The 12,376-nt window shown below is 40.0% G+C and overlaps 2 protein-coding genes and 1 non-coding gene across 3 annotated transcripts; all 3 read left to right on the top strand.

Annotated features, from left to right (window-relative positions):
• The first annotated feature begins 2,529 nt into the window (after positions 1-2,529).
• LOC131262728 (uncharacterized) lies at positions 2,530-9,927 on the top strand. The gene is made up of 4 exons (XM_058264791.1): positions 2,530-2,655; positions 4,696-4,975; positions 5,236-5,336; positions 9,781-9,927. Exons 2-4 carry the CDS (start codon positions 4,786-4,788, stop codon positions 9,925-9,927), a joined length of 438 nt encoding a protein of 145 aa, XP_058120774.1. The 5' UTR covers positions 2,530-2,655; positions 4,696-4,785.
• Trnap-ugg (transfer RNA proline (anticodon UGG)) lies at positions 3,333-3,404 on the top strand. Its single transcript has one exon. It is a non-coding gene; the product is annotated as a tRNA-Pro (tRNA).
• Positions 9,928-9,959: 32 nt separating the features above from the next.
• On the top strand, positions 9,960-10,977 carry LOC131262729 (uncharacterized). The gene has a single exon (XM_058264792.1). The coding sequence runs from the start codon at positions 9,960-9,962 to the stop codon at positions 10,131-10,133; it is 174 nt and encodes a 57-aa protein (XP_058120775.1). The 3' UTR covers positions 10,134-10,977.
• The last annotated feature ends 1,399 nt before the right edge of the window (positions 10,978-12,376 follow it).

Genomic DNA, 12,376 nt, shown 5'->3' with positions numbered 1-12,376 from the left:
AAGACCACCATAACTGATTCCAATCGAACGGTGTACCAGTGCTATGGAGCGTTGTATTTGCTAAATGCTTAATGATGCATAAACGGCACCAGCATACCACGTACCGGAACTGGATGGTTTAGTCTACAGGATTGAAAGGATCGTTTAGGGCCGGAAGGGATATTCATCTGTACTTTTCTCCTCCCATAGGGGAAAAAGTGTACAGCAAAGTGCGAATCAACCTCGCTTTTAACAGGAAGGATCACTCAGTGAAGGTAAAAAAAACGCGATAAATATGAACTTCTCTGAACTGAGGTGGTTGGAATTTGAAGTAATCGTTTCGATAAGAAGAAGTGTATTTTTTTAGGGTTGCTCAGAAAAAGGAGCTCTTAAATTGATTGGTTTAATTTTTTTTGTTAATTGGCATGACTACACTTTACTAATCCATTCATGTGCATGCAATTAAAGATTTACTAAGAGAAGATTAAATAGTATTCAAAACATATAACATTGATTTTCCAAAATACAAGTAAGGTTGATAAAACTTTCCAAAATCTTGCACAAAATTGTACCAGTGAAATACTCTTCCACGCGCTCACAGCATAACAATAATAAGTGCAATCAATCCTGTGAAAATGTTTTTCCCCATGTATGTGATTGCTTTTCACGGCTTCTCCACGAACAAGAATCCTTGCTCAACGTGAAACTGCAACGAAGCAAGTGCAACTGCCAACAGGAAGGTGGAATAAAGCCTCCCAATGTTATCGAGGTCAGGGATTAGCATTAGTCCTTCTGTGTTGACGGTACAGGATGCAGTATTTGTACCACACGCCAATGACATGCCGCATAAACGGTCGCTTGTGTGCGGCTGAAATCCCCCTCATCTTCTACGTTATTGCGATCTATTGTTGCTTACGAGTTCAAGATTGAGGGTCTCGAACCACTATGCTCGCCATGGCGTACAATGAAATCTAATTAAACGCACAATGCTCGTTGAACGTGTGTTAATTGAGAAATTTATTAACAAACTCGTCGTTTCAATGTTGTTTGCCCATGTGAGCGTACACGGAAACCGCGAATGAATGAAATAAATTTTGTCGTCGGAACAGGCGAAAAAAGTGTATGGAAATAGATGGAAAAAAACTACACGGAATCTGCTCGATGATTTCATCCTGTGCTGTATCCGACGGCGTTTTCCAAGGTGCGGCAGATTGGAGCGGCTGGATATTGGACGTATTGAATTAATTGATTCCTAGAAACGTTTTAATCAGTGCATTTAGTACGCGTTTTCAATTGAAGTTTTATGTTGTGCGTTTTTATTTGTTTGTTTTAGCTGTGTATGCGTTTGTCGGAATTGATTTCAATCGAAGCTTTCAATTTGAAAACATTGTCAATTGATTATTTTCCATAAGGTACAAGGACAGCCCGTCTCTCGTGATTAAGATTCAAACTCACGCAATCGGGGAAATGCGCAAAATTTAAATCTTTTTTATCTTTTGAAGCATTGCCAAGCATACTAACAAAACATTATTTAGTAACATTTAGTAAACCAAAGGAAGCAAATTAGTCAGTTGAAAGGACGGAAGGAATTGAGAATACAGGTCCGGGTTTTCATCACCAAATGGAACTTGGACAAACATTACCAACACGTATAATTTCTTGTAACCGTCTCAACATTGAACAGTCATGTGGTCCTGTCTAAAGACTTTTTAATTACTCAGTCGGAAATTCACACATCTACGCTTTATACTTTCCCCGATTATCCTTTACTGTTGTGATGACTATTTCAAAAAAATATTAATCAACGTTGCATAGAGCAGGTCTGACGTGTGGCTAAAAACTGGGTATATTTGGTGCTCCTTCAAAGTTAAAATCCACTTTTGGATGTAGAGTTGGTCGGTGATTTAATAATGCACGGGTTGACCGTTGAAAAAACGAACAAATAACACGTATGGTCGCTGCGATGGCAGACAGTTTTTAAAAGTAGCCATCACACACACACCACAGCAACGTCGGCACAGGCAAACTCGTAGCTACGAGCTACGGCGAGACCTGCCTAATTATCATTACAATGGCGTTGTGAGCTCGCCGCACAGTGGTCTTTGGCCTATATCAGAAGGTGTCTGAATGGTTTTATTGATTAGAAAAAAACATTTTAAGATCATTCTTCATACTTCTGAATTGGATAATTTGCCAGGAAAGTGAATAGATGTTTTTACTTACGAATGTTTTGCTATTGTTTGAATTAAACAAAAATTGTGAATACTTTACATTTTTATAATTTAAAATTAGGATTATTATAATCCTATACATGTCTGCTGATTTATAAAAGTTGGTTACGTTCTACATAACATAATTTTCGTGAATTCACACAAAATATTTTTCATTAAAAGACATAAATAAAGACATCTAGGTAACCATTGTGGGATGATCGGTTGAATGAGCGGTTGTGTAGCGTATGTTGGTGTTTGTCGTGACCGAAAGGTTCCGCTGTATCCGTATCCGTGTGTTGGCGGTTGGATCGACGACTTTCGTTTGGTTACACTTGCACGAATCAAAAGCACATTACGACGTAAGCTGTGGCTGCGAGTGGTTTCCGTGCCAACAGGCGTTGCGAGTATTTGGAATTTCCAGCTATCTGTGTGCTGTTTGGCGTGTCTTATTTATCCTTCCGTTGTAAGTTAGTAGAAAGTGTAGTAGCATGAAATATACTAAAGAAAACTAAACAAAAAGATTTCAACGAGCGTTGCGTAGAAACCGCAAACAAATGTGAGAACTGTGTACCATGTGTCAAATGAATTCAATCGCGTACCACACCCTAACCAGGGCGGGCTAACGCCCTGCAACGACAGTCCAATCGATTCAAAAGAGGGCCAGCGGAAATGAAAAGCATTTTGAATGAAAGTGGCATCTTTTAGTGTTCCTAGGGAGTCATTGGATCTCCATGTGAAATTTGTTAGCGAGAAGTGATCACGCCCTACATAAGAACGCATCGGAGGGAGAGTACACACCGATCGCATAAGATCATCGCTGTACTGTACTGTAAAGTCTGCATGAAGAGCGATCGTCGGTCATATCTTCTTCACATGATCGATTAATTGAAAGAAGATGAATTCATTCGATTTAACAACAATTGTTTCATGAAGCTGACTCATCGGAAGAAACATTGTCGAAAAGACGCAAGACGCATCTGCAGCGTCGAGCGGTGCCGCGTGTCTCAGGTGTGGGTACGGCGCAGCGTGTTTACCAACACACATGTCTAAACGCGCTTGTTTATATCGTGTGGCGCGCGTTGTATCCATTTGTTCGTACGGTTGATTTTTAACCTTTGCTGTTGGGTGCGTCCAACAGGTGGCTCAATGGTCTAGGGGTATGATTCTCGCTTTGGGTGCGAGAGGTCCCGGGTTCAAATCCCGGTTGAGCCCGATATGGGTTTTTTTAGTTGGGAATTATATGGAGGATGATGATTTGTTTTTTCTTCAAAATCCGAGTATTGATATAGTAAAATACAAATTTTGTTCCGTAAAATTCCCATATTGTTTGCTCGTTTACTATTTTTGCGTAAAATACTGAATTGTGTTAGTTTTTTTTTTTGTTGAGATTATAGAGATTTTGACCGACAATTGTGTTAGTTCACTCTAGGCGTTCAACAAGTGGCTTTAAAATATAATAGAGTTTTGGGCATATCCCTTACAACAATTAGTTTCGAAGGTTATTCAACAAAAGTCATTACCATTTAGCCAGTGAGCCAATATTATATCAGCCTAACCGGGATTAACATGAGACTCTCACAGTTAAATAAAGCGACTGAATCTTCCGATCGTGCTAAGGCTTTTAATAAAAAAGGATTGCATGAAGTTCACATGATTGGAATGCAGATTCTCCAAAGAATCGGTTCGTCTAATCGGGCTAGGCATGTTATGACCTATGTAACCGAATTGCCCAGACTCAACCCTTAATTGCCAGTAGTTCTTTTTGGTTCGATATAAATTATCTGAGAATAATTAGAAGCAGGTTTTTTGACATTCTTTTAGCCTTAAGTCTATCGAATAAATCATTTTTAATACGCTTCAGTTCAATAGGTGTAATATTCAATACCAGAGAACAGTATGTTGCAGAACAGTAACAGTGTCGTTAGTATAATGTTTTATTGTTTTGTGCAACTTCTACTTGTAAACGGCAACGACTTTTATCACTGTCCTTTGACCACGTGTGCATTGTTGAGGGTGGAATTAGGTGTACGTGACCAGATTTAAAACACATTTAGACAAAGCAGTATTTCATTCATGTTTGGTCAGAAATCATAGAATATGAAACGTCCTTGATTTTTGTGCGCCTTTTGTCTACCGTTGCTGTTTGCGAAAACCATGGCGAATATTCCCCAAACGAATCAAATTAAGCATTCCATTTACGTCGTATTTTTCGATGATTGCATTCGGTGGGCAACGGGCTCATCGCGTTTCGTTCGGTGCAATCAACAACAGCCTGCTGCATCTACGATCGATTTGTCCCTAGCGCTCCAGAGTCGTAGGCACAGGCAACATGTGGGAGCTTTTTCACTTCCACCCTTCGATAAGGGCTAGCAAACTAGAACTGTAAACGGGAACCGAGACATCGGCTTGGACAAACGTTCATCAACATCGCGAACTGACCCATCGTTTCCAGGTTTTGTTCCATCGATTTGATTTCATCGTATTTTTATTCCTTTTTGGCTAGCGATCCTGTTGAATTGCTCACGGCATTAGCGCGTGTGTGTACCGGTTTGAATCGAACACCTGGAAGGTCCCCCAGTTGGAATGGTGTATCATGTCCACCATCGAGGAGCGAACGGCGTATCTGGATAACCCATTGTTCAAAGGACACATCTACGGCAACTTCAACCCGTTCTACGTTACAATCGCCATCTGCACCGTCTTCGGCGTTCTACTTATCTTGCTGAACATCATTTGCTGCTGCTGCTCGAAGTACAAAACGTACTGGCAGGACCGGAACACAGGTATTGGAAGAGCCGGAAAATGTAATTGTGTGATTGTAGTTTAGTAGAGGGTCCGTGTATTCATTCTATGTGATGGATTGATCTATCCTTCCTTTGAAGAAGCTTTAGTAGACAATACTATTCAACTACAGAAATTCTCTATTCCTGTGTCAAAACTGCATAACACCTTCGGTTTGGTGTATTAAAGTTCCTGTGAAGCAAAGCCCTGCTTCTTCGATGAAATAGTATTTTTTTAACTCGGTTATTTAATTAAATTCTAGGCAATCTGTGGTTAGTGTCACTTTGGTCGTCCACGCCCCACAAACAACCGCCACTTGACTTAACGGAGCTGAAGGACGCCAGTCACTTCCAACCAGTCAACGTAAGTGATAATGTAAAGTTTATTCTGTTTTTATTCAAAGTCATTATTTAGATAAACATTTATCGTTTCTTCTATATGCGATAAGATTACACTATTATCATAGATGACTTTTTATAAGCAATGAACAGTGAATGGTAATAATCAAACAAAACTTTAAATTACTTGTGCAAACACAGTAGAACTTTAGAATAATATGTAGAATGTGTAAGAGCAATTGGACACCGACAAACATATACTAGTGGTAACACACAAGAACTGTTGGACTTGTAAACATATTGTACACCGTGTATAATATATCAAATTTGATATCTTATCTCCAATTTTGGATGGATTCCGCTACGATGTGCAAAAGGTACCGGAACAGACACATTTTTGAAAAATCCATAAGTTTTGTGTTATAAAAGCATTGAACATTTTTTTATGAAAGCATCGATAGAACGATGCCAGGCATGTGAAGGGACAATTAGAAAACATCACTTTACATCTTCAATGTGTTGCTAAATTGGTAAAAAAGTGAAATTTACAATGATTTGTTATCTGAATTGCCACTTTTGATGGTGCTTCGCTGTGAAATTTCGCTCAATGCAAGGTACTGAATTAGATTTGAGAATGTAATAGACAACCAGTTTTGCAACAAACGTAACCACCGCCAACACGAACCCTCCTACGAGCAGGAGTGCAAATCCTCCAAGTTTCGGGGGAAGTGAATAGCGATGGCATATTCTTGGGGTGTTCGTCCTCTGCAACGATTTCCAAATTGTGGTGCAACTGGTCGTAGGATTCAATGTGCTCGAAGTTTGTCACGTTGAGCGGTATGTTAGAGGGAGACAGCGTCCTTAGGTGCAACTCGTTAAACGAACGTCGACAGTAACTGTGCCGAACAGGATTCGCGCGGGAAGACCAGTATCCCTACATCGACGAAGATCACGCGTTATCCGATCTTCGCTCTGCAAGATTATTCAAGTCCTGGGTGAGCCGTAGTTCGTTGATCGCCACAACAAATCTAGCCGAGTGATTCCAGTTCCCTTTGGCCGGCAGGAACTGTAGACGCAGAAACACCTGCTAGGGGTTGCGTTTCCGGCTCCAGAAGCAGATACAGTGAACATTGGTGCTGCAGGTCGGCACTACATTTAGTGCTACTGACGACCCGCGGGAACAGCGGAAATTGAAGCAGATACCGGTATAACACATCGCGCCAGAAGTTATCGTGTCCTGAAGGCTGGGAGATACACAGCGCGTGCCCGGTGGTAACTCGGCCCTGCTCAGATACGGCGTGACAAACTGGAGGCTCTCGAACGTCGGCAACGCGGCCAAGCCGAGGTGCCGAGGCGAAAAAAGTCCCTAGTCGAGCGAGGCCATTTTTCACCACACGGTGGCCGCTGATTGGTGTGGGCCTTTCGGTACGAATCGGTATCAACGAATGAGCTATATTGCTCGCCGGCGGGTCGGCCAGATTGGACTCACATCGCAGTATTGGGACCATCTCTGCAGGGAGTCGTTGCGCGAGTTGCGATAATTATCGACGAAAATCGGTCGGAAATTGTTCTCCAGGGACGATGAGAAAAATAAGGATACAGGTTGCACACCAAGTATGGAATTGTTTTGTCAGACAATAGAAGAGAATTCATTCGAAAGTTAAACAAATTGAAAGTGATTTAATTTTAATTTTAATTTTGTATAATTTTATACCGTTGATTATATTTATGATGCCAGCTTAAAGTTACAATGAGCTGATATGCTGTTTTCTTCTATAAATGTTTGGTAATTGCTTAAATAACATCGTTTTTAAACTTGAAGGCCAGTTTTGAGCTTACCATACATTTTGTGTTTTTTGTGTGCGTTCACCAAAAATGGCTAAAGCTTAGCAATTTAGTATCCTAACGGAAATTTATTTCTCGCATGGAATGAAAATTACTCCTAAGTTAATGGTAATTAATAGTTTAGTATTATTTTTTCTATGCTTTTGTTATCCGAGTCAGCAATCGAAAAATATTATGCTGTAGGGAAGGTAAAGCGTTTTGTTTAACGATTGTTATATATAGCGTTTCCCGGTTATTGCTGAATACTATAAGCATAATATAATAAGCAAATAAGCAAATGGTTATTTCATAATTTTGCATTCAACCGTTTAAAGTTAAAGCTACAATTTATCTTTTTACCAACCGAGGAGGAATCCCGGTAGCAGGGTGTTAAATCGTTCTTTCTGTTTTTCTTTTTGTCACCACACCGAATACCGCAGTGCTATCGCTCGTTCGCACCGGATCTGGTGGCCAATAATTGATGGGTAACATTATTTAATTAAAATTCTCATCTCTAGCACCGCGGGCTCGAGCCGAACGGATGGGCTAGGCGTCTGACCGGATCCGCAAAATTCGCGCTAGGATTCGAAATAATCCACCAGCATGGCACCGGCGGCGGCACACCCGTTCGGCAATCCGATCCGTTGTTTCGAGGTGCAAAGGACAACACCGGAACGCAGGACTGGTGGGCGGGGCGACCCAATTAATGCACTTTGCTGCAGTCCAATGCAAGTCGGGTTCTATGCATAACCGACACCTGCATACACATACTACATCCCATGGTGGGCGGTGTTTGCAACCGGTTGAAAAGCGGTCAGCTCCCCCAAATTTTCCACCGAGCAGCGGTTCATTGAACTGTGTGGTACCGGGGGTGCCTGGAGGCGCATGAAAAATGTGGCCAATCTGATTCGTAATTCCTTGAGGGCAAGAAAAGTGACTCTCGCTGAGCCGATCGATCGTCAGCCTGGTCGGCATCTTTTTGACTCGTTTGGTGGACGCTGCTACTTCCCTAACGATGATGATGACGAAAGGCTCCCCCGGGGAGGATGGATGCTGCACGGTTGCCGGTTTTTGCCCTCGAAGGCCTCCTGCCATGATTTGCGTAAGCCTTTCCGATCGTCGGTGATTTCGGTTCTCTTTCGAAACGAGCCAGGGAGGCATTTTTCTCGCTGGCAGGAATGCAAGCGATACTTCCGGGCTAATTCCGGCTCTCCGGACACCGGATGGGGGTAATCGGGCAAATCGTTCGAAGATAATCGGCGATTCTGCTGTCGTCGTTCAGCAGCTAAGATACTATGGTGTCTGTAATTAAAATTAGGTTTTCCATCGACGAAAGCTCCGGAACGTTTTCTCATGTCTGTTTTGCTTGGTGCAAAAATACCGGCGTTAAAGGTGCCATATCGCTTGTGATACGAAAAAAAACACTCAAATTGTGAAGTCCTGTTAGGCAAATTCTTATTGTTATAAACTTATCAGATTTTTTAAGGAAACGAGGCGGTATAAGATCACAGCCTCCGTAAAAAATGTTCTAATTACGTTAAGTAGCTTTATCATTCTAATTTTATGCAATACACTGTTCAAACCGGTAAATGGAACTCCTGGAAAAAGAACAATTGTCTGGCTTTGCGGTCTCTTTAAAGTACTTAGAATCGATAACTATGAATTTCACTTATATATATATAACATCTTCTTTGTCCATCTCTTTACGAAGTATGTGCTATAAAGAGCTTAAAAATTGGTCACCAAGTGGTACAATGATCAAAAAGTGCAAATAGTCATCATTTTGACAGCCAATCACTGGAATCACTTTCTGACGATGAATATTAAATACTGAACCATTATTGTATGTACACAAAAGATGAATTTTGAACAATTATTTCACTCTATGTTTAAAGTATGTTACACTGCTAGACGGAACAAAATATACGATATCTTTCTATTAAATACATATAAATGTAAATCTGAAAAAATGGTGGAAAGTTGTCTAGTTATAACTACAACACTCAATAGGGTCACAGCAGTCTCCATGTTGCGTACATATTTATCCTTCCATAAGTTCGTGCAAAGTTCTCACGAAATATGAAATAAGTAACTTAACATAAAAACGATCTCAACAGCAGAAGCACAGAATTAAGATATATGGTCGTTTCTGATTTTTCAATCATATTTTTGGAATTTGGATTATAAGGATAAATGCGTACACAATACGGAGACAACAAAAACAGTTTTATTGGTGGTTTAAAGAGTTTTATTGAATAATTTTTATAATTTTCGGAAGGATTTTTTTTTAACAATGAAATTCGTTCATAGAAATATTTTAAAGTGTTCTTCAGTATAATTTTAACCAAAATAAGAAAGGCAGAATTTTCGTCTTAACCGGTATGATTTTTGTGCCATCCAATGCAGAGCATAACTTTTCAATTACTTACGCTGCATAAGTGATGAATCATACTTTAGGCAAAGCACGAACGAGAAAGCTCATGATTGCTAAGGCATTTCTTTTTGTCTTAAGTGTTGGACATAAATAAGAAAACGAGTGCAAAAGTATGAAAATAAAATATGTACCGATCTTTGCATAGAAAAACGTCCTGCAGAGATTTCCCGCTGAACGATAATTGAGTTTTCCTTCTCTTCTTCACTTACAGCCCGACGTCGAACGCCCAGTGGAGTACACCGTTTCGCATCATCGACCCCAGTACCACCAACAGCAGCATCCGCGTGGATCCACGCCCCAGGGTTTCCATCGCGAAGAGTACGTGGAACTGCAGCAGAAGCGCGAGAGCGACATCTAACCAAGGGGACGACCGCGTGCCAGAAACACAGGATGGCTTGGTTGGTCGCGTACCCGGCGGTGGCCATGTTGGCGATGTTCATCGTCCTGGTCATCATGCTGATCCTGCGGTATGGGGCGCAGCTGTGCCGATTGCGCCACCATGCCCTCCCGGACGATCAGGATCTGCGCGACAAGGCGTACGATCAAAAGGTCAGCTACGCTTGACGTGGCTGGTGCCGTTCGACACTGATGCCAAATGCCACCGCTACTTTCCATGCATTTCGTAATATCGTTTCCTTTTATTTTTGAACCCCATTTCTATCGCTACTATGTAACCCGTTAATCTCAGCGAATATTTCTATATCTTGTTTGTTTTTCAATGACGTCCATGAGTAGGAAAAATCACTCCTCCAGTTGTCGGGTTGGTTTACCTCAATTTTGAGAGCAAATTTAATCATATCAGGTAGTTAGATTATAAAGATATGTTTGAAACTATTCAAGATGCCTTGTTGAGGTGGCAGTCGAAATTCAATTCTCTCGAACAATATCCAATGAATCTTTTATGAGTTAAGATTAAACAGATTTAAATCCTTAAATGTGTCAAGGATAAAATTTACTCGTCCATGTCTGTCTTATAATGAAACGTTCTCCGTCCTAACGTAACGTAATCTTTCCATTACTTTAAAGCTATCGTAAGAAACTTTTATAGGACTGTACAACACCACCCCACCGGGGGTACGCTTTCCCATTTCCTGTGGGAAGTTTATCGCAAGCAATAAGTAAAATGTATTGAAAAATAAAAGAGAAAAACATATATTACAATTTGTATTTTGAAAGACGTTACGAAGATGCACAACATGCACAACTGTTTACTGCATGATGGCCATATCCGGCGCAAGGTTTAAAAAATGTGTTCATTTATCCATAAAGGAATACCCAGAAGGAGACGGCAACACGATAAACGCACCCCATATGTAGTGTATTGATTTTATATGACCATTTGAATAAAACAGAAATCTGGTAGTGAAACAATTATCTAAACAATAGTGAAGAAGTGCCCATAAATAGTTTCCGTAATAAAAAAATCTTTTGAAAAATAACTGTATTTTTTATAATTAACCATGTCTGGTTGGTGATATCACCAACTTATCGTTTATTGTATTCAATTTCAATTGAATCGGTCTTAGATCTGTTTCCCATTTTTTATTAAAAGATATTAAAAGAATAAAAAATCACACGAAAAAAGTTATTTATCAGTAAATATATGTTTTCACATTTTATTTCAACGTTTCATCTCTCACCGTTTTTTTTTCTTTGCCTTTTGCACGCACAATCGTGCGACTTTTCTGGTTTTCTGTCAAATATAATTCAACCCCTCGTTTGCTGCCTTCTCGCGAAATGCCTTTTCTCCTCGAAAGTTTTTCGTGTTCTGTTGGATGGTGAATACTTTTAGCTGCTACCCTTTTCTTTATGTTTTCTTCAGATTCGGTACGTTTTGCACTGTTGTCTATTTTCCTGTGTGTATATGTTATTTCGTTTCGTTACTTGCCATGTAGGCTCTGCTATATTTTGTATTTTGTTTCGGATTCGCAATGTTGTTTCATGTTAAAACAACAACTGTCTCTTATTTCATATTGTGTTATTTCTACTCACACACCTATCGGGGATAAAAAAGAAAACGACATAAAATAAGTAATTACTCACACTCATGTGGAAGAGCTGTTTTCTAAATTAAAATGTTAATTAGCAAGTCAATACAACCGTTTTTACTGCTATTTAACAGATTTTGAAAACCAATAACCTATTCAACATCAATCAAAAAAAATAGTTTTGATCATTGTTATAAAAATAATTTTTGACAAATAATGTTTCATAAATTGGATTCGAATACAATGGATTTTAAAAAGAGACTGCTTGGATTCAAAAAAAAAAGGACATCGCACTGCTGCAAAAAAAAGGGCATCATAACTGCACATTCGCTTCGATCACTATACGATCATTTTGCGAACTGTAATGTAATCCAACAAGTGTCCATCCTCCGCGTTTTATTTAGATAGTTCGTCAGTTTGTCCGTCTCCCATCGGTTGTATTCGGTGATCAGTTCAGTCGGGGGTTAGAAAAGTTGCGGTTCGGAAAAGTTTGATCAATTTGTACGTCGTAGGCGTCAGTACGTAACATCCTTTTTATAGGACCCATTGCGCTTTTAGTTGGGCGCTTTTTCAACGATTCGATTTTCAAATTCCGAGCACGTTTGCCGTCAGTTCTTCTCCGTGCTTCGCGAAGTATTTCCCGTATTTTTGTTGACTTATTTGTTTGTGCATTGTTTCTCTTCCTCTTTACTCCAATTTCCTGTCTGGTTTTTACAAATATATCTCTGATTGAAGTGGTTCCCGATCCACCTCTCAGTTTCGCGACCCTGTGTATTTATCTGTATCTTTTTTTCTTTTTGCGCAGCGTGTTTCACGAAA

This window comes from Anopheles coustani, chromosome 2 (assembly GCF_943734705.1).
Source record: "Anopheles coustani chromosome 2, idAnoCousDA_361_x.2, whole genome shotgun sequence".
NCBI classification, from domain to species: Eukaryota; Metazoa; Arthropoda; class Insecta; order Diptera; family Culicidae; genus Anopheles; species Anopheles coustani.
This window is presented reverse-complemented; position numbering and strand designations above follow the sequence as displayed.

Excerpts from the sequence above, each read along its gene's own strand:
- LOC131262728 (XM_058264791.1), top strand. The coding sequence starts at position 4,786 with ATGTCCACCATCGAGGAGCGAACGGCGTATCTGGATAACCCATTGTTC. Across the intron at positions 4,976-5,235 it reads CTGGCAGGACCGGAACACAG|GCAATCTGTGGTTAGTGTCA; the intron begins GTATTGGAAGAG and ends ATTAAATTCTAG. Across the intron at positions 5,337-9,780 it reads GTCACTTCCAACCAGTCAAC|CCCGACGTCGAACGCCCAGT; the intron begins GTAAGTGATAAT and ends CTTCACTTACAG.
- LOC131262729 (XM_058264792.1), top strand. The coding sequence starts at position 9,960 with ATGGCTTGGTTGGTCGCGTACCCGGCGGTGGCCATGTTGGCGATGTTC.